General features: G+C 32.4%; 1 protein-coding gene across 1 annotated transcript; it reads right to left on the bottom strand.

The window, feature by feature from the left end:
- Positions 1 to 9,118: 9,118 nt before the first annotated feature.
- On the bottom strand, positions 9,119 to 11,419 carry LOC101263832 (probable serine/threonine-protein kinase PBL12). The gene is made up of 5 exons (XM_004244988.4): positions 10,737 to 11,419; positions 10,484 to 10,619; positions 10,190 to 10,326; positions 9,964 to 10,087; positions 9,119 to 9,883 (listed from the first exon to the last, which is right to left on the bottom strand). Exons 1-5 carry the CDS (start codon positions 11,118 to 11,120, stop codon positions 9,351 to 9,353), a joined length of 1,314 nt encoding a protein of 437 aa, XP_004245036.1. The 5' UTR covers positions 11,121 to 11,419; the 3' UTR covers positions 9,119 to 9,350.
- Positions 11,420 to 22,864: the final 11,445 nt, after the last annotated feature.

Here is a 22,864-nt window from a genome sequence, read left to right as displayed (position 1 = left end):
TATGGATACACTTTCATAGTCAAGATGCAATAGGTAGGGCATGGAGCATGACGTATAACGGAAAGTCTCTTCATATACGACATAGACATGATATCGTTAGAAAACTACTCTCTAGTGGAATTATTAGAATTGACTATGTAAAATCAAATGATAATGTGTCGGATCCACTTACAAAAAGGCCTAAGTAGAGAGGAAGTTAAAAAATCATCTAAGGGAATGAATTTACGGCTTAGGACAAGTCATCATGGCGGTAACTCTATCTAGCAGACTGGAGATCCCAAGAGCTAGATTCAAGGAGAAAAACAAAGTTGTGAATGACGGTTCGGCATTGTCAACAAACTCAATACATTCTCATGATGAAGACAATGCTCAGGGACAAGGATATAACATTAAGTCTTGTTAATGAGTTAATAAAGCTCAATGGTTTAAATGATTTGCTAAGTTTGACAGAGTTGACCAAATAGTGTATCTATGAGATAACACGGTTAGGAATCACCTATGTGAGTTTGAAGTGTAAGCCGCTTCAAAGAAGATGATTGTCAAAAGCCCATCTCTCTATACACTCATGAAACCAGGAGGTGTTCATGGCTAAAACGAACACAACCGTAAGAACCATAAATGGTAAAAGGGTTAATTGTGTGACATATGACTGTCTAGGTATACACCAAAGTTCGACGGTTTAAAGATATTGCATACACCGATTGACCGAATATATCCGACATATGTGCACTACGGAAAGTCCAAGGGAAAACCTACTTATCCAGATGCAATTAGTTCTTGCTTGTAAAGTACACATACTTGTCCATTTCTCTGTCTTCGAGTCATTCCCCATTCATGGGGGGAATTGTTAGGTTTTAAAAAGGTGTGAATGGAAAATGAAGAGTTGCGACTTTTATGGAGAGTTGTGACTTTTATGAAATGTTGTGACTTTTATGAAAAGTTGTGAGTTTTATGAAAAGTTATGACTTTTATGGAAAGTTGTGACTTTTATGAAGGATGACGACCTTTCTGAAAGATTGTGACTTTTCAAAAGGTTGTGTCCTTTCCGGTAAGGCACAATAAGATCTTTTCGCACTACCCTTTGTTTTCTATAAATTGAGGGATTTCCTCTCATTTTAATATAGAATTCATAGGCTTCTTCTTCAACTACTAAATCTAGTATTCTAAGTGTATTTTACTGCCGTTGAGTGGTTCGCTAACACCGGAGTTTTTGGTATCTATGCTCTGGTGATTGAGATCATTTTACCCTGGGAGGTCATATTCCAAATCAAACCTCGGTTACTAGAGGGGAATAATTTCCTTAAGGGGACATTGTGAGTTCAGTGGACTTGATCTTTTTCCTATTAAAAATTTTCCAGATTCTAGTACGTGTTTTACAAATTTTAGATTTGTGAATTAATTTCAGTTCTTCTATTCTTTTGTTCTTCACTGGTTCATTAAACTTGATAACTTCGTGTTTCTGCAAAGTTTGTTGGAATCAGTAAGATTCTTTAGACACATATTAACAACTATTCTTCTTTAAGAAAAATATTTCGTATATTTTTTTAAATCTGTTTCTGATTCTAGTTCCACTACTAGTATAATTTTCTAGTTGTGAAAATGTTCTTAAACTTTGTTGTCTTACAAAGATGTTCAAAGTTTTGTTCCAAGTATGTTTGAAATACAAAATGAACAACACTAAATGCGTTTTTATTTTTTATTATAATGCACTTCAAGCAATCCATGCTTCTTGAAACTTTTTTTGAAAGGCATAGAATTTACTTTACGCATGAAAATAACATATAAGAAATAGTATCTCTTGGCTTTCATTTATTACTCTTAATCATAAAAAGCTTTTGTGGTATATTAATCATGAACAACAATCAAAGATCATTAATAATATGTAGTGAAATCTTTAGAATGATATCAAGAACCAACAGTAGGAATATAGAGAGAATTTCGAACATATTAAATTTTGGGGTAAAAACTCTAGTTCTTATCTTGCTAACTTAAATTGTAGATGTAGGGCATGAGAAAGAACTTAATCTCTCACTATGATATCCCAACATAACTTATGCCTCAATTTTTGCACTTAATGGGGTCTGAATCTTAATCAGTCAGATTCGCCTTATTCAGTGTGTTTGTTTTTTATAAATGAATCTTAATTATTCAGATTCAGTTTATTAAGTTAATTTGTTTTATTTTCTTAAAGTCTTTTAATGAGTCTGAATACATCTGAATGAATCAGATCTGTAACGCACTCTTAACACCATTCGGACTAAAAAAAAAGACTTTTATCTTAATTGAACTACATCACAATAACTCATAGAAGTTTCTTTCTTATTTTATTGATATTAATTACATGCTTAACGTTATAATTTCATTTATTCTTACTAACTTAATATACGTCTTTTACATTCATGAATTAATCAATATATTTGAATTGATAAACACTTCATGATATAATATTTAGCACGGTTCCAGAAAATAAGTAAGTATTAATTAGTTGATGGATAACAATAGAAAATGTCTATTATAAAGTACTCTACATAAACTATTTTACATTCCATTATATTAGATTCTCAAAGTTTTTGAGTGCAAAGAATAATCATATTAATGATGTAACTTTATGTTAAATTCTTCTTAGATAAATCATATTACCTTGTTACAATAAGAATGTTCAAAATATTATTTTCTATTAAAAAGTTATCATACTAAAATGAGGTTTTTATAATATTTTATTGATATAGTGTTTAATTTCATATGTACATTTGGATACTGAAAACAAACAGTCCCAATATTCCAGTGTTCAGATTCAGAGACAACATCTTAAAATTCAAATATTTATTCAGATTTACAAATCTAGATCTTAATTCATATCTTAATATTCAGACGTGTACTCATATTCAAACATCTTAATCTTAATGAAAACAAATGAGGTCTTAATGTTCTACGAATTTTGAAGAGAAACCCTAACTTGATGAAGAGCAATTAAGAACTACTTTCTTGAATTTTTTGGATTCGTTTCTTGAAAATCCTATGTTTTGATGGTAGATTCTTGCTTAGGATACATAATTATATGTTAGAATCACTAGTAAATTGTGAGGGTATGATTATCTTGATTTGAAAGGAAGAATTCTTGATGGACTTGCTAAAAAACTCAAGTTTTGAGCCCTAAAATTGAGTTGTTGATTTCACTTGAGATATGAAAAGTATGTGATGTTAGACTCTTGTACAAAATTCTAGAATTTATGTTGAAAGCTCATGATAAATACTTATCAAGACTTGGTGTAGTGGTAGAGCTCTCTTCGGAGATATTGGGTCAATAAAGAGGTGAAAAGTGAGAAAAGAAACTCAATTAACGCTTTTATGAAATCTGAAAATTTAATATACAAACAATATACATGATATACGAGTGGTGTACATGGTCAACGGGCCTTCTACGACCCGTGGAATGATCCACAGACTCGTGGATTGCTTTCGTGAAGCTGAGGTGAGAATTACAAGTCTATTACTCAATTCCATGAGTATGAGCCACAACCCGTAAATGCTTGCATGGCAAGTAGTTTCCAATTCGTGGAACATGGAGCACAATTTCTAGACTGGAGTGTCTCTAATAAAACAGTCATAACGTTTTATTTCAGAAATGGATTGGATTTTCAAATGATTAGTGGCATTAGAAAGAAGACTCAAATACCTATAATTTTGATAGATAAGAAGACACATAACTATTCATATTTTAAGAAATACGATAGTTTGAAGTTGACCCAAGTAAAATATTATGTCATACCTCAATCAATAAGGAAACTTTCAACTCAACTTTGTGCTACATGATTTTAATGACCTTAATTCTTCTCTAATACTCTTACCATACCAAATAATCAACCTTAACACCTACACACAACTAAGAATCATCTAGCATGGGTCTATACACATAAGAGGAATTATTGATTAAATTTTTTTGGGGTGTTACTTTATGTTTCCAGAACTTGTTATATTCATGCTTTAGATTGACTTGAACAATAAAATGAAAGCTATTGAATGATGATCCTTGAGGAAATGGATGTTGGCAAGTGCTCAGAAGATTGTATGTTGATTTTATATATTTTTTTTTATATTTTTTTAATGATTAAGGTCGTATGAATGATATTCTATTATTTGTTTTTTTCGTATGTTCTCTGTCTAATTTCTCTTTATTTTTATATAATTTTTTGTTTGTCGTAAGTTTATAATTTCTTTTGATTTAAAATAGTAACTTACGACTTTATTGCAAGTCATCTTTTATAACTATCATTACAACGAAAATAGTTTTTTACGGTAATAAGTATACACATTACCAAAGAGCAATAAAGCATTTATCGACATTAATTAATTGTCATTTCATCCAATAACTATAGGCTTTAGGGACATTAACAAAACGTACTAAATACCGTTAAAAATATATTTTTAGCAACAATGAACCTATTGCCATTAATAATTACTGCTAAAGAACATTTTTGATGTATTTTATACAAAACGTGATCAAATTAACTAGTTCTAGTTTTAACAAAAGAACTTCAAATTTGAAGTCTAATATATATATATATATATATATATATATATATATATATATATATATATATATATATATATATATATATATATATATATATATATAAATCTGGATATGAAAGTGCTGATGTGGCACCCCTCATAGGCCAGCATTAGAATTTATATATTTTATCTTTTTTTAAAGCTTTTTTTTCTCTTAATTTTATCTTGATATATTAGTTAAATTAAATAAATATCCTCTATTCATTATTTTTCTTTAAATTCCTTCATTAATACCTTTATTATTTTAGGTATATATAAGTTACAATTTATCCCTTTAAATATTTAAACCTTTCCCTATTCCTTCTTAAAAATATTACTAAATTATAATTAAGACACTAATGACCAATATAAGTTACAATTGTAGTTATTGATTACTCCATTACTCTTTTAATTTATTTATTCAATAGTTAAGAATTTATGGATTACTATAAATACTAAAACCATGTCATCTTCACCAATGCAAGAATTTTTTATTTTATTTTTCCTTTCTTCATCATATTTATACTAAAGTACATCACTTTGGTTATTTCTAACTTTATAATATATAGTTTATTTGTTACTAACTTTTACAATGTGGAAGATAAGATGAGCATTTACAATTTTGAAAATTCAAATTCAATGAGAACAATATCTAATTTGAGTTACCAAGGTACATTACTTTAATTATGTCTAATTTTTTTTTTATATATATATATATATATATATATATATATATATATATATATATATATATATATAGATTCTTTGTGATTAACTTCTATTGCTAACACTTAACAGTGTGGACGAGTATATGACAATTTTGGAAATTCAAATTCAATTTTGATGAGTACAATATTTCACTCATGTTACTCTTTTTATTTCAGTTTGTTTGATGTCTTTTATTTACAATATCTTTTTTGTTCTTTTCTCTCTTTTTTTTTGTTTTTATTGCTTTTTTCCTCATTATTGATGATTTTAGTGTACTTATTATTTTGCGCATTTTTTTAAAAATAATCTTTATTATTTATAATGGAAGACAAGATGAACATATGACAATATTTAAGTTTAACTTTCATAAACTCACAAGGAAAAGAAACTCTACATTAATGTTTATGTCCATTAATCTTCAAATGGTGTAAGTGAACATTGAGAGTGTGTACACATTGAATAATTAGAGGCTAGGATAATTTTCTTTGGTATTCCTACAAAGATTATTTTGTTTATTTGTTTAATTTTAATTTATTTTAATTTTCTTTGGTACTCCAACAAAGATTCTTTGATTAATTTATCTAATTATAATTTATAACTACACTAAATAATATTATTGAAATTTCAGGTATATTAATTTTAACTTTCAAAACTTGAATCGTTTTGTTTATTATCTTTTAAGGTTTTTTTAATGGTTTCAACATTGTATATATTTTATTTTGAATAATAAAATCAATTTTGAGCATTGGGAAATTTCACAATTTTTATTTATGTTTACCTTTTAGAATAATTTAGAAATTATAACTAAAATATAGGTAAGTTTAAAGTTGTATTTTAGTTAATACATATCTATAACTTGGGTTTAATTTATTTGAATACTTTATATTATTTACATATTTGAGACTATTTATCTTTCAATCTATTCATTTTTATATAAATAATAGGCAGTATATTATAATCGTAGTAAAATTAGTCAAGATAGAAAATGATTTACAAACATTTCATAATCTAAGATTAGTGAAAGATGAAAAAAAAATTCATTACTAAAGGAAAGTATAATACTTTTGAAGGAAAAAAATAGATATTAGGAAAGAACTATATTTACATTAAGCTTATTATATTATTAAATTAAATTTAAATTTCTTAAAGAGTTCAACTTATTACATTAAATTTACTTTTCTTATTAAAATATAGAGAATAAATTTAGGATATTTTTATAATTTCGAAAATGCTTAAGCGATTTCAAATTATAAAAGATATAAAATTGAAGTACTAAACTTAATTAAGACTTAAAATTTGATATATTTAGATTAAAGACTATAAAGAATCTTTAGAAATATATTTAGTAATCAACTATTCAAAAAATTAATTATTTAGCAAATTTAACGAGTAATTTTTTATCGCGCAAAGCGCGGCTAAGTTCACTAGTTAATTAATATGGCTGAATACAATGTTAATAGTGTATATTCATTCTAACTACGATTTGTGATGTTTTCTTTATTGAATAATTGCTAAAGTCAATAAAAAAACTATTATAATTGTTTTATTCCGAACGTGTGTGCAATAAATAAAAGTTGCTCAACTAATATAAGTTTAGACTACATGGCAGTCAAACATATGGAGGAAATATCATTAATTGTGCAGTAGGTGATAACTAAATTTAGAAGAAACAACTATCTAAAAAAGGTGAAAAAATAGGGGCAAAGTATTGAGCTAAAACTAGTGACTAAATTATTAAAAGAGCTAAAAGTTGTAAACTAGATTATCAAAAGGTACATATAGGTAAGAAGTGGATGGTTGAGCTAAAAATAGTGACTAATTAGATCACTAAATGGACATGGCCTTTAATTTCCGCTTTACTTCACCTATCTTTTATAGTCTTGTTTTACCTATCATATTAATTACTCTCCCTGTCCTATATTAAATGGACATTACTAAAATATTTGTCCTATATTTAGGGCTGTGCAAAAATACTAAAAACTGATTTATTAAATCGAACCAAATTTTATGGTAATTTGATATGGTGTACGAGAGTAAAATTTTAGTATTATGGTATTTAAATTTGAATTTAATATGAGACACTCTTATCCATCGATATTCGGTATTTATCAAAAAATTATTTACTTAAGGGAAAAGGGTCTGATATACCCCTCAACTTTGTCATTTGGAGCTAATATATCCCGTGTTATAAAAGTGGCTCATATATGCCCTTACCGTTATACATACGGCTCACATATACCCCTCCCGTTACAAAATGACTCATATATACCCTTCATTTAACGAGAGTTAAAAAAATTAGTTTTAAACTTATATTTATTACTTGTAATTTTTAAAAAAAATTATTTAGGGGTATATATGATTCTTCTATAAAAGTTCAAGGTATATTTTAATTTTTTTCATATAAAAATTATTTTTTTGACTTTTTTTTTATTACAATTATTTGAGTTTCTTATTCTTATGTTTTTTCTTTCATTCCTTAGTTTAAAGAAAACAAATTTAAACTATTTTTTTTGTGTGTATTGTAATTTAATTTCGTATTCAAAGAAAAAATTTGGTCATCTACAATAAGTTTTACAAGAATATTAGTGAAACATAAATAAATATGATTCTCAAAATAATAATTATAAGTTAGTCATTGAAACAAAAAAAGGTCAAAAACAATATGTTTGACGAGGATTAAATTTACTCATATAGGATTATATTTTTTAGAAAAAAAAATAAAAATTTAGATTAAAATTATTATTTTTTCCATTTCCGTTAGAGGAAAAGGGTATATGTGAGCCATTTGTTTACAAGTAAGGGTATATATGAGTCACTTTCATAACAAGGGGTATATCAGCTCTAAATGACAAAGTTGAGGGATATATCAGACCCTTATCCCTTTACTTAATAATGGTGATATATCAACATATCAATTATTCACTAATACAAATTCAAAGAAAAAGTTAAAGAATAATCATAAACAATTCAAATACATGTCTTTTAGTTGTATCAATTTGTTTTTCCTGATGTCTACTTACTTGTTGATCTTCTACAGTATCGTGCCTCCACATAAAAATATAAAATAGAAATGATAGGAGAGATAACATTAACTTCGTAATACAATCGGCTATAACTTCAATACAGTTTGCCGAATATCGTACCAAATCGAATTTTAATTTACCATTTACATAATCATTGAACCAAAATTCTAAATTTTGATATTTGGTATCTATTTTAAAATACCACTTACCGAATCTGAAATTTCTGAAACTCGGACGGATTATACATACTCACCCTTTATTTCATTACTGATAACTAATTAAATTTTTCCCAGTGTATCCCAACAAATTTAATATGACATATAGAAGTTTAAACAAATTTTGAAGATCTAAAAATTTCTGTTATCGATAGGCTAACTAATACCAACAAAGAAAAAAATAGTAAATTTAATCAATTTATTAGTAATTTCTTAATCATAATGTAAAATAGAAAGTGAACGGTTGATTTATTAGAGAAGGAGAAGTGTTCCTTTCAATCAACAGAAAAGGTGTGAATTTATGTGTTCCTACTCTACAAACGAAAGTCTTTATGCTTTATATGTTGCATTTTTCAGGTTGATGCCGTCACGTTGTTGATTTTAATTGTTGAATTTCTTACCAACTACACTTAAACAAATAAAGTCCTCTCCATTTATTAATCAACAAATTTTTTTAAAATGTCTAAGTAGATTTCGATACATGAATATTAATCTGTTATCTCTCATCAACACAAGCAAAAATTAGGTCATGATCGCCTATTGTTTCACCGACACTATTGATCCATAGGTCACAATGTCGGTGTTATAAAGTGTCTAGCTAGGTATGAAATGACATATCTATTTCAAACAGAATTGGCTTAGTCTTGGTTTTCTTTTTTCAATTTCATATCTAACAACTGAAGAGGAAAAAAGAAGAGAAAATCATGTTACATTTTTATACCTTAACAGGAAACTAGTATGCTGTTTAAATTATATCTTCAGTATACTCTGCTTACTGCATTAATATTTAGTAGCATCGATAAATTGAAGTGCAATATTACTTAATATTGTTCGCTGCAATGCCTTTACCATGTCAATGTCTTCGATAGAGAGCTGTATCTGAGTATGATGCCACCATTCGTTGTCTATTGAGTCGATGTTTCCAGCCATAACCTTGATTTCTCTCATTATTCAAGTACTTGTTATTTCTATTCCTTTCTGGTGCTGCAGTATCCTCATTTTGCTCACTTCCACTGCTAAAATCACTACTCAATGTCATCGTTATCATTGGATCACTGATTGAAGTGTCGATGTTGTTGTTTTCATCTTGAAGAGTTTCGAGAATCTTGACTACATCATCCATTGTAGGCCTAGGCTTAGGATAGTGATTTAAACATTTGTATGCTACTAATGCTGCAGTTTGTGCCCCTTTCATAGGGTATTCATCTTCAAGTCTTCGATCCATCACACGAGCAATTCTCTTTGGATCTCTTAGATAAGGCCTTAACCATTCAACTAAATTATGTTCTCCTTCTCTTCTCGACTTATCCAAAGACCTTTTACCAGTTAGCAGTTCCAACAGAACTACTCCAAAGCTGTATACATCACTCATTGTCGTCAAATGACCTGGAAATGATAGCAATGAATTAGCTGATCACAAGTTGGACGTATTACCATTTTTCTATTCAACCAAACAGTTGAATTACCTGTCATTATGTATTCAGGGGCTGCATAGCCATGTGTTCCCATTATTCGTGTGGAAACATGAGTATCATCCCCTTCCGGCCCATCCTTTGCGAGTCCAAAATCAGAAAGTTTAGCAGTGTAATCCTACAACACAGATGATCATGTTTCAAGTGTCACTATATATATCTCTTTGTTCGTTTTTCATTTCTTAAAGAAAAAAAAAAAGCAAGAGATCGAGGTGCTTACTGAATCTATTAAGATGTTTGAGGCCTTAAAGTCCCTGTATATGACTGGTTTGTCTCCTTCATGAAGGAACGCGAGACCTTTTGCTGCTCCCAATGCTATCTTCATCCTTATGGACCACGACAATGTGATCGAAAATTCTGCATAATGCCACAAATACAAACATGATTGATAACTAGATATATCAAGATCAAGTCACGACTCTGTTCTCTGAATACTAAAAACAGTATATCACTACTACTTATATGATGTAAAAATAGCCTTAACATTGATTAAAGAATGTATACGGAAACTTACTTCCAAAGAGTTGATTCTCCAAGCTTCCTCTTGGCAAGAATTCATAGACTAAAAGTCTATTATCATCCTCCCAGCAGTATCCAATCAATTTTACCAGATGTGGATGCCTCAATTGCCCCAGGAATATTATCTCTGTCTACATAATTAACTCACTAATTTCAACCAAGTATATATATAATAACAACAATTATGACATGTGAGTTCATATCGCTCAACAGAACAGAAGGAAGGAAAAAAAATTAACATAACTCACCAGCCATTCCTTGTGACCTTGTAGACCATCTGTATCCAGCACCTTAACAGCCACAACCTGAGCTTTCAATCCAGGTCTAACTTTGTCATCGACGAATCCCTTGTACACAGGTCCAAATCCTCCTTCACCAAGAAAATTAGCAGAAGAAAAATTATGTGTTACCTCTCTAAGATCAGTAAATGTAAAGTTTATTAGGCTTGATCCAATGAATGAATTAGAGAGTTCATCAGCCGATAACGGTGAACTTGGATCATCAAAGTCTAAAAGTGTTAGCCTCTGGAATGAAGTCTGTTTCTTCACCTGTTTCTTAGATTTTACAAACTCATCATCCACTTTGTAACAACATGGAATCATTGATTTCCAGCTTAATCTCTCACCAGTCATTTCTTCGCCAAACAACTAGATGAAAGTAAAGAGTTTTTGAACCTTGTTATAACTAATTTATCAAGCACCAACTACTCTGTAATATAGAGAGAACTTTGATATAGACTGATGCATTTATTGAATTATTCCATGTAAACATATAATAAACTTTATATTAAAATATGTACTAAATGAAATGTATTTGGAAGCAATTCAAAAATTCTAACACTAAAAAAGAGTATTTAGTCGTTGTATTAGTTAACAAGAGAAACAGACTTGTCCACCTATTTGACTTTAATGGCATGATTAACAATTAGTTTGTTATGTGTTATTTATTTTTTTCAATTTAATATACATGTGGAATGCAACAGTTTCTTGCTTTACGTTCGAAAATTTCTTCATATATTGCTGTCAAGATTATTTAAATTATAAAATTTTCTCAAATCTCCTGGATATCTTCTAAAGGCTGATTTTGTCCTCTCAACTACCCCTTTTTTCTTTTAATAATTATTATTATAGTGTAATAAAATAATAAATTTGAAGTCTATGATTTTTGGAAAATTATGAATTTGATAAAATGTGTCGTTTCCTATATCAAATTAATAGTATATGAATACATGCATTTTCCAACATGAAATTATGTTTGGTTATTCTTGCTATCTGTCCTATCTTATGTATGGGTATTTTATGTTATGGAAAAGGTAGAAATATTCCTTAAATTATAATCGAAATCTCAGAGATACATTTTAATTAAATTGAGATTTTACTACCTCTTAAATTTATATTTTTTGTAATTTTGTGCACCTTTATGATTTACGTGTCATTCAAATATTTCTCACGCGTTTCAATTGCGTAAAGTCACGTAGTATGCCACGTAAGACAAAAGGTGCATAAAATTACAAAAAAAAAAAAGAAAAAGAAAGCTCAAGGTGTAATATGATATTAGTTTACTTAAGATGTGTCCGTGGGATTTCGATCATGGTATAGGAGGTACTTGTGCGTTATCCCTTATGTTATTATATAAAGAGAAGTATTGGACTTCTGAACTTGACTCAAATTAATAGTTTTTTGTTCCAAACTATTGACAATATTTAAATACTTTTATACTTGATTAACTAAACTTAGATATATACACCCTTGATATGTAACATGACATAACAATGTAAATCTTAATAAAAAGTCGACAAAAGTATTGAAAACATTCCTATCCTTGATAAGAATTAAGAAATGTATTTCAAAACTCTTTTTTTTTTTTAAAAAAAAAGAACTAAATCAAATAATGTCACGAGACGGAGGAAGTACTATTTTTGAAGACATGAATAGAGGCCACACATGTGTTTTCCATGCACCAAGAGAAATTATTATCGTGAAGAAAAGCTTTCAAATTGAGATACTCTCTTAAAACCATGATATATGGACACGTGTTTTTTCTTGCTTCTAAGAGCTGAATCATGATATATTTTATTCCAAGTCTTCTAAGACTTGTTAGCTATCTTTAACTATTTTTTGAATTATAATCACTTCGAAGGAAATATATGTATACATAACATATATATCTCAATCACAGTGATAACTACATCTTTTGACATACGATAGCTATAATTATGACGTAATTTTATTCTATTAGAAAATAAGAAATGAGAGGAGAATACTTCTAGAAGCTGGCCCCATTTTGTTGGCTGAACTAAAAACCTAAAAGCCACCCCTTAGTTGTAATTGAGAATGAATTTCCCTACCAAAATATCAAAATCTCCTTACCAAATCTTTTGATTTTGGTTGCTTCCTAAATATGTTATCTAAGTTCAATGTCAACTCTACTATAATTTCTGATGGTGGTTCCAATCATTACATTAATGATAGCTTCAAAAGCTCTGCATGCTACCACTTCATTTAATTAAGGTGCATTAACCAAATTAATAAAATAATAAAACATGTCCATAAACAAGTCTCAATCTGTTCTCCAGCTACAAATATTAATTGAATGTTCCACCCTACTTCCTTTTTTCTTTCCTTATTTTGGGCCATTCTAGTTGATTTGTGCATGTGGTATTTGTGTTACTTCCTCCGTTATAAAATAATTTTCATTTTAATTGAAAAATATTTGTCTCAAAATAAGGACTCGTTGTTTTCGCTAAAATTTAAACATTCAAAATGATTAAAATAGTATCTCTAGAAAAATTGAATAAATAAAATAATTTTATTTTTAATATCTAAATGTATATAATTATTTATATCTTTAAAAATAAACAAATAATTAAAATAAAAATTAATAAAATAAAATTATTATTTGATAAAAGAAATACTTGCACTTGATAGTGATGGTATAGATAAATTGTAGTTGTTGTTAATGGCTAGTAACACGACGGTGATAATTGTGACAGTGTTGGTGGTTGACGTTGTGGTGACTTTTATAATGGTGGTTGGTGTTGGTTGATGTTAGTAACTGGTGGTGTTGATGGTGGCCGATGACTAAAAAATGTGTTTTGATTGATGATATATATGTGCTAGTTGGAGATGGTGCTAATATGATGATGAAGATGGTTGGTAGTTGAGATCGACCATAATGGTGGAGGTGGTGGTGATGGCGGTGATGATCAAATAATGGATGGTGGTAGGCGATGGCGGTGTTAGTTGTAGTGACAAAGTTTATTACGTGGAAACTGACTGTGGTGGCAGAGGTTGATAGAAGTGGTAAAGGTGGCGGCGTCTACAAAAAGAAAGGGATGGCAATGTGTATATAATTATAATGATGGAGAAGGTAAGTGTGATATACGTGGACAATAATGTTCAGCAAAGGTGGTGGTTGTGATGATAAAGCTGGTTAGTGATTGTGATGACAATGGTGGTTGTCACGACCTAACCCACTGGGCCGAGCAACCACAAACTGGTTGATAATTGTCACGATCTAACCCACTGAGCGGAGTGAGCACCTACTCTAACACCTACACAGCAGAATCCTTGTCCCCAAATCGGGACATTAAATGCGGAAGTGAACAAAATATAAGAAAAATCCCTATTTAAATATGAAAATACTCAAACTTGGTAAAAACAAAAACACTGTTGTCAAGAAATACCTTGAACCCACCCAAAAAGTTAGTCTAAACAGGTAAAAGTGCTTCTAAGAGAATACAAGATTTTAATTTTAATAGACACAACTCCCACCATAAAGAAATATAAGTAGAACTTGTCGGTGATCATCATTGTCTTCATTTACGAAACATCACTAATCCTGCAATCAGACTATGCCAAGTTGCATTAGAAAAGTAGTATTAGCATAAACAACATGTACTAATAGACATCATCGTTCGATCCGACTCCACCACATAATATAATGCAAATAATTAATAAACATGGACCTTGGAGATATATTATGACCCCGATCTTTACCATTACCCTCTTCACTGCCTAATAACATTACCTTGGGACTCATATACCCTATCTCAAATCACTCCACATCCTTCCACTGCCAACTCTACCATCTAGGCAATTTCACCCTCAAATCAGATCATAACTTAACCTTTTATCACACAAAGATTTTACAAATCACGCATTTTACCAATTCATAGTCCTTTCACTAAACTCGTTAACTATACTGCTACTCTCCCCAAAGTACTATGTCAACCCCTGGCCTTGACCAAGTAAGTAAACCGCCTGACTCCTATATGTTCCAAATCCCTTTAACAACTGTAAATAGTCCCACCAAATAAATTATGCACCAGACCACTAATTATTAACTTGGCCTAACCAACCACCAAGACCTGCCCAAAATCATAACAATCACCTATACCTACTTTATCAAATTCATAAAGTAACTCGGACCACAAGGATCCCGAGGCATCATGTCTAGCGTTTAACATGCAACTTTGATCTACACATGAACCATCAAGCATATACACACAATTACCCGCCACTCATGCACCAACATATAACAATCATATTACAAAGAAATAAACTCCATTCACCCATGGAACCAACATTTAAGAGAAAAATTGAACACATACTAAAGGTGGTACTCGAGCAAACCATCCATATACATACACACACACACACCAAACTTATTGATCGGAGACTGAAAGCTGCAAAAAGAAACTCAAAATATTGTGTCCATAATGACATTTAAGAGTTATATAAGCACATATCCCTTCAAAATAGGCCATCAAAAAGATCTCATAAACCCACCAAAGTACGAAAGTCAGGATCTTTTAGAAAACACACTATCCCGTTAATTTGGGATTCAAATTAGATATTTTCCTTAAGAGGTATCAGGAAAGATTTGGAATGAAATAATGTTGATTCATAAAAAAGAAAAGGTTCACTATTGATTCAAACATTTAACCTATCGGATAGGGATCAAGGAAAGGGAAACAGAAGGAATCAAAATATCCACAACTATAGTTGTTGCTCCCAATTGCACGAGCAAGTCTACGTGGTCGCACAAGTAATATAGTGACTCTTAAAAGAACCAGATTATCAAACCCAAAAGACTTGTCAATTGCCTATTTTTACTAATTTATACTAGTCTAATTATTTATTAAAGAGTGTCAGAAGAAAAGAAAGCAGGAATTAAATAATCAGATTACTTACAATAGTTGGAAAATCTCAGGGATGCATCATGCACTGAATCTCATGTATCATATTCTTGGCTTAGAACTAATTTTAGTTGTCAAGTTATTGGTTTATAGGGTTGATAGTATGATCCGTGCTATTTGCCTCTCACCGCCTATCCCAATTAGTTATCTAACTACATCGTTGAGCGGAGTTAAATAGACTAATTGGCAAGCATTTATATCTCATCCTATTTTATAACCAAGCAAGGTGTTCGTCTGGGGTCATTCCTGAACACTAATCACCTCAATCTAATGGGTGCTCGTTGTCACCTATGTTGAAGAAAGGTTTGGAACCCTGTAGAGAATGAAGAGGGACCAAGGATCTTCCTCTCAACAGTGCTTCGAACTCTCTATATTCTCTGGTCTATCTAACCTCTCCTTTTTTATTTTAAGATTAGACACTAGATTTATGGTGCGCAAGCATAAAATATAAAACAAGAATATAGAAGTAACTTGGTTTGACAACGATAATTTCATAAAGCCTCAAATATTCAACATTTAATTCGTAGCTACAGCACTAGAACAAGACATTTAACTACTAATCTCTAAGAAAATAAGAAGAAAATAACCCTAAAAAATATTGACGACTTTCTCTTCAAAAGTACCTTTTAATTGATCTACTCATATAGATTGATTGTAATCTCATGATAATTTCTATGAACTACTTATAGAGATAGAAAATCCCAAATAAAATAACTGAATTCAAATTAAATTGGAAAATCAAAATGAAGTGAAATAATAATTCCTGTAAGCGTTTCTCACGGTAGCCTCCGCCGCTTCAACATTGTGCTTTTGCATTCTACATATGATGCCACGTGGCATTCCCAATTCCGATTCCCGTTCTACCTCAACCAACATATATCATTATTTGAAAAAATTACCTATCTACATCCCTTTATTTTTCATAATTACTATTATTCTCTACCATTTTAAAATATTACCAAAATTCCTTATTTTACTCCTAAAACCCTACAGCTGATACATAACTCCGCACTCCCAAAACCCACATTTTCTCTTCCTTATTTCACTCCATCAATATCTTCCTATTTTTCCTCCCACAATCTTATTAGTTAATTTCGTCCTTACAATTTGAAATTTGAAATTGTTTTCTCTCTCCAGTCAAATTGAATTCAACACCGAAATTGGTACATTCTTCATCTTCTCCAACTTTCAGTTCACCCTTTTTTTCTATCATCAATCCTCTTAACCAACCTTTCAGTCTAACAATCCTCGACCACCTACCACATCAACAAGTTTATCCAGTTTACCTGCTATTGTTGGTGGATTTTTCACGGATCTAAGTATCGACTCTCCAAAATGGCCTGCATTTTTTAATTTTTTCTTCATCAAAATTGTGATACATTATGGATGACACACCTGTTGGGTTATGGGTCTTTTTTCCCTTTCTATGTGGATAAATAAAAGTCCAATTTGGACTAACCCATTTTTGTCCATAAGCCCATTCTTATGAGGCAAATATAAGCCTATTTTAGGTCTTATTTTCAGATTTTTTAGAGAGAGTTTTTCAGCAGCCAAAAGAGAGAAAAAGAGAGAAATTCGCAGTCAAAAATCCAGCCATAACAACCAACTTCAAATTGCGATTTCCGCTTCGTTTCTTGTCCGATTGAGCTGATTTTTGGACAGAATATTATCTTCATCTCAATCGTTGATTAGGAACTGACAGAGTTGGATTTGGTGGTCTGCAGCTTCAGTTTTGCTGTCGTGAACAGTAGCTGCGAAATTGGTGATTTTGCTCCTTTAATTCTCTAGATTTGGTGCAATCTTATTTTGTTGTTGCTCGTTGTTTGGCACTTTGTTTTGTGGCCAATTTTGGAGAACAATATTGTAACTCTTGGTGATTATAGTGGAGCTTTTGGTCCCGTGGTTTTTTACTCGTCACATCGAAGGGTTTTCCACGTAAATCTTGGTGTCTTGTGTGATTGGTTTATTATTGTCTTGTTATATTTGTTTTGTTGAATTACTTGCTGCCTTACTATCATATTGTTTGTGGTTGTTTGTTTTCTCTTGGTTCAAATCGAAAAGGGAAAGTATAGACTTGGGTATTCTTCCGCTGTTATCCTGTCAGACATTCTTTGTTAGTGCCTTGTCTTTCCCAACAAAGTGGTATCAGAGCATTGGTTATTGTTGATTGTCGTTTTGAATGATGGAGGCAAATATGAGCAAAATGGTGTGTTTAACTGGTAGTAACTATCATATTTGGAAAGGCAAGATGAAAGATCTTCTATTTGTCAAGAAGATGCATTTACTTGTGTTTGCTTCTAATAAGCCTCAGTCTTTGAATGATGAAGAATGGGAATTTGAGCATCTGCAGGTTTGTGGCTATATTAGACAATGGGTTGAAGATAATGTTAGAAATCATATTGTGAATGAGACACATGCCAAAAATTTGTGGGACAAGCTCGAGACACTTTATGCATCCGGGCCGCGACTGGCACCCACACTTACCCTCCTATGTGAGCGAACCAACCAATCTAAACCTTAACATTTCAAGGTGATATCAACATAACGTAATGCGGGAGACTTAAACTCATTAATAAAATCAATAACTATTATTATTCCCAAAATCTGGAAGTCATCATAACAAGAACATCTATAATCAAATTACTAACTAAGAGTATTCTAAGAAGCTAAAAATACATAAGAAGCTAGTCCATGCCGGAAGTTCAAGGCATCCAGACTTGAAGAAGAAGATCCAGTCCAAGCTAGAAGCATTAGCTCACCCTGAATTTCCGATGTAGTAAGACTGGCTTGAGTTACTGTTGAGTCGAAGATGACGGCACGTTTGCTGCACTCCACAAATAAACAAGAAGAAAACAATAAAAGTAGGGGTCAGTACAAAACACGGGTACTGAGTAGATATCATCGGTCAACTCAAAATAGAAAACAGTATGTATTAAGCAATATCATAAAATCAACTAATATCCTTAGCATGCAGCATTTACAGTTACCATAACCCTTGGTTACAACACCAAGCACATCAATGAGGACTCACACCTCCTCATCATACTCATTTGGGAATTTAGTTCATTAGATTGAATATATTAACGTATTTCAAGATTCATTATCTTTATTCCCCTCGTGTCGGTACGTGACACTCCGCTCCTCAATATACTATCGTGGTGTCGGAACGTGACACTTCGATCCTCATTCTATCCTGGTACCGGAACGTGGCACCCGATCCATATTCTATCCTGGTGTCGGAACGTGACACTCCGATCCTCATATACTATCCTGGTACCGGAACGTGGCACCCGATCCATATTCTATCCTGGTGTCGGAACGTGACACCCGATCCATATTCTATCCCGGTACCGGAACGTGGCACCCGATCCATATTCTATCCTGGTGTCGGAACGTGACACCCGATCCATATTTTATCCTGGTGTCGGAATGTGACACCCGATCCATATTCTATCCTGGTACCGAAACGTGGCACCCAATCCATATTCTATCCTGGTGTGGGAACGTGACACCCGATCCATATTCTATCCTGGTACCGGAACGTGGCACCCGATCCCCTAATATCACTACTTTCATTCATCAAGCCTTCTTTTATACCAAGGCATCATCATTAACAAAGTAGATTAGGGTTTCTTTTCAAGATTTGGAATTCAATAGCTTCATCATGCCTATTTATTCATAATTACATAATCACATCATTCATGCAAGCATACAATTAAGCATATAGAAGGGTTTACAATACTACTAACACATATCATTCACTATTAAGAGTTTACTACGAATAGCATGAAAACCATAACCTACCTCCACCGAAGAATTGAATCAAGCAAGAATTTTCCCAAAGCTTTGTTTCTCCCTTCTCGTTCGATCGTTTCTCTTTCTCCCTTCTTGTTCTTTCTATTTTCTTATTCAAACCCTCTTTCTTTTACCCTAATTAGTATATAATTAAGAATAAAAGATGACAATAATACCCCACTAATTAACTTAAGGTTAACTCTTTTAACCCCCAAGTAATTAGACTTATAATCCTTAACCCTCTAACTTTATAATTAAGGCAAGAATAGTCAAAAACGTCCCTTAAAACGTATCAAGAAATCCGACCCAGACTGGGATTGCGCAACCTGTGACGGGCCGTCGTGCCTGCGACGGTCCGTCCTGCAGGTTGTTGCAAAGTTCAGAGAATGGATTTTCACTGAAGTCTCCGTGACGGTCCGTCACGCCTGTGACGGTCCGTCCTACCATTCCGTCATGAAGTTCAGAGAGTCGATTTTCAATACCCAATTTCAGATTTTCTAAGTGTTTTGAAACGAGACCCTGCGACGGTCCGTCGTGCCCTTGATGGTCCGTCGTGGGGTCCGTTGCTTCTGCCAGTTTTTTTTCCAGAATTGAACTCTGTTTCTCAAAACGACTAAACAGGTCATTACAACTGGCAACAACAAGTTGTTCCTATTGAAACAATTAATGAATATCAGGTATAAAGAGGGAACTCCTATTTCTGATCATATTAATGATTTTCAGGGTGTTCTTGACCAGCTGTCTGGAATGGGTGTAAAGTTTGATGATGAGATACAAGGACTTTGGCTTTTTAATACTCTGCCAGACTCTTGGGAAACTCTTCGTGTTTCTTTGACTAATTCTGCTCCCAGTGGTGGTGTAACCATGGAATATACTAAGAGTGGTGTCTTGAATGAAGAAATGAGAAGAAGATCTCAAGCCTCATCTTCTTCAGCTTCACACTCCGATGTTTTGGTTACTGAAGATAGGGGGAGAAACAAGTCCAGAGGTCAAAATAATAGAGGTAAAAGTAGAAGCAAGTCAAAGTCTAAATACAAGAATACTACATGTGACTATTGCCACAAGAATGGGCATACCATGAAATATTGTTACAAGCACAAGAGAGATATGAGACAACAAAAGAGAGAAGGCGATAATGAAAATCGTGTTGCTGTTGTTGCTAATAATGATCTTCTTGTTTCTTGTGATGAAAATGCCATTAATCTTGTTCGTGATGAGTCTAGCTGGTTTGTGGATTCTGGTGCTACTTCTCATGTCACGCCAAAGAAGGAATTATTTTCTTCTTATACTCCAGGTAATTTTGGAACGTTGAAAATGGGCAATAATCATGAAGTTGAAGTTATTGGCATTGGGACAGTTTGTTTGGAAAGTAACAATGGTTCCAAACTAGTTCTTAATAATGTTAAGCATGCTCCAGATGTTCGCTTGAATTTGATTTCTGTGGGATATCTTGATGATGAGGGTTATGTTAATACACTTGGTGCTGGTTAGTGGAAGCTTACTAGAGGTTTGATGGTTGTGGCCCGTGGTGACAAGTTGTCTAACTTGTATGTATTTCAGGGCTCCATGTCCAGAGACTCAGTAAATTTGGTGGAGAATGATACTTCATCAGAGTTATGGCATAGAAGGCTGAGTCATATGAGCGAGAAGGGGATTGATAGTTTGGCTAAGAAAAATTTGCTTTCTGGAGTAAACAAGCAAAGTTGAAGAAATGTGTTCATTGCTTAGCCGGTAAACAGAAAAGAGTTTCTTTTCAGAGTCATCCGCCTTCAAGAAAGCTCGATTTGCTGGAGTTGGTACATTCTGATTTGTGTGGTCCTTTTAAGGTAAGATCTCATGGTGGTGCACTTTACTTTGTGACTTTTATTGATTATCATTCTCGCAAACTCTGTGTATTTCCTTTGAAGTCCAAGGATCAAGTACTTGATGTGTTCAAGAATTTTCAGGCCTTGGTTGAAAGACAAACAGGGAAGACATTGAAATGCATCCGCTCAAATAATGGTGGTGAGTATATTGGTCCTTTTGATAGATATTGCAGAGAGCAGGGTATTAGGCATCAGAAAACTCCTCCAAAGACTCCTCAGTTAAATGGTTTAGCAGAGAGGATGAACAGAACTCTAGTTGAGAGGGTTAGATGTATGCTTTCAGATGCTAAGCTGTCAGATTCCTTTTGGGCAGAAGCACTTAATACTGCTGCTTATGTTATCAATTTATCTCCTGTTGTTGCTTTAGATGGTGATGTCCCTGACAGAGTTTGGACTGGTAAGAATGTTTCTTATGATCATCTTAGAGTCTTTGGGTGTAAAGCCTTTGTACATGTTCCTAAGGATGAAAGGTCAAAGTTGGATGTTAAAACTAGGCAGTGTATCTTCATTGGTTATGGTCAAGATGAATTTGGGTATCATTTCTATGATCCTGTTGAGAAGAAACTTGTTAGAAGCCGTGATGTTGTGTTCTTTGAAGACCAAACAATTGAAGATTTTGACAAGGCTGATTTTCAGACTAGTGAGAGCTTAGTTGATGTTGATCCAGTTCCTTTGACTATTGCACCGAAAGAAAATCTTCATAATGATGAAAATCAAGTTGATATTGAAGATGGTCATCATGTTCAGAATGACCGGCATGATGTTGTTGATGCTCCAGTGCAAGATGATGTGGTTGTCCAACAACCAATTATAGATGCTCCAGAGAGTTCTCTCAGACGATCTAGTAAAGAGAGAACTCCTTCATCTCGTTATTCTCCCAATGAGTATGTACTCTTGACTGACGGGGGAGAACCTGAGAGTCTTGATGAGGCCATGGAAAGTGAAGAAAAAGAAAGGTAGTTTGATGCTATGGAAGATGAGATTAAATCCTTGCATGATAATCATACCTTTGATTTGGTTAAGTTACCTAAAGACAGAAAAGCTTTGAAAAACAGGTGGTTTTTTCGGGTGAAACACGAAGATGGTAATCCTGTTCCACGGTACAAAGCTAGATTAGTTGTCAAGGGATTTAATCAGAAAAAGGGAGTTGATTTTGATGAGATATTCTCTCCAGTTGTGAAGATGCCATCCATTCGTGTGGTTCTAGGCTTGGCTGCAAGTCTAGATTTAGAGGTTGGGCAAATGGATGTTAAAACTGCTTTCCTCCATGGTGACTTAGATGAAGAAATTTATATGGAGCAACCGGAAGGTTTTGAAGTCAAGGGTAAAGAGAATTATGTTTGCAAATTGAAGAAGAGCTTGTATGGTTTGAAACAAGTTCCCAGGCAGTGGTACAGGAAGTTTGGTTCTTTTATGAGTCAGCAGGGCTTCAAGAAGACTTCTTCAGACCATTGTGTTTTTGTGCAAAAGTTCTCTGATGGTGACTTTATTATTGTATTGCTTTATGTTGATGACA

The sequence above is a fragment of the Solanum lycopersicum genome, chromosome 8 (genome assembly GCF_036512215.1).
Source record: "Solanum lycopersicum chromosome 8, SLM_r2.1".
Taxonomy (NCBI): domain Eukaryota; kingdom Viridiplantae; phylum Streptophyta; class Magnoliopsida; order Solanales; family Solanaceae; genus Solanum; species Solanum lycopersicum.
The sequence above is the reverse complement of the archived record's forward strand: the minus strand, read 5'-3'. Positions and strand labels throughout refer to the sequence as shown.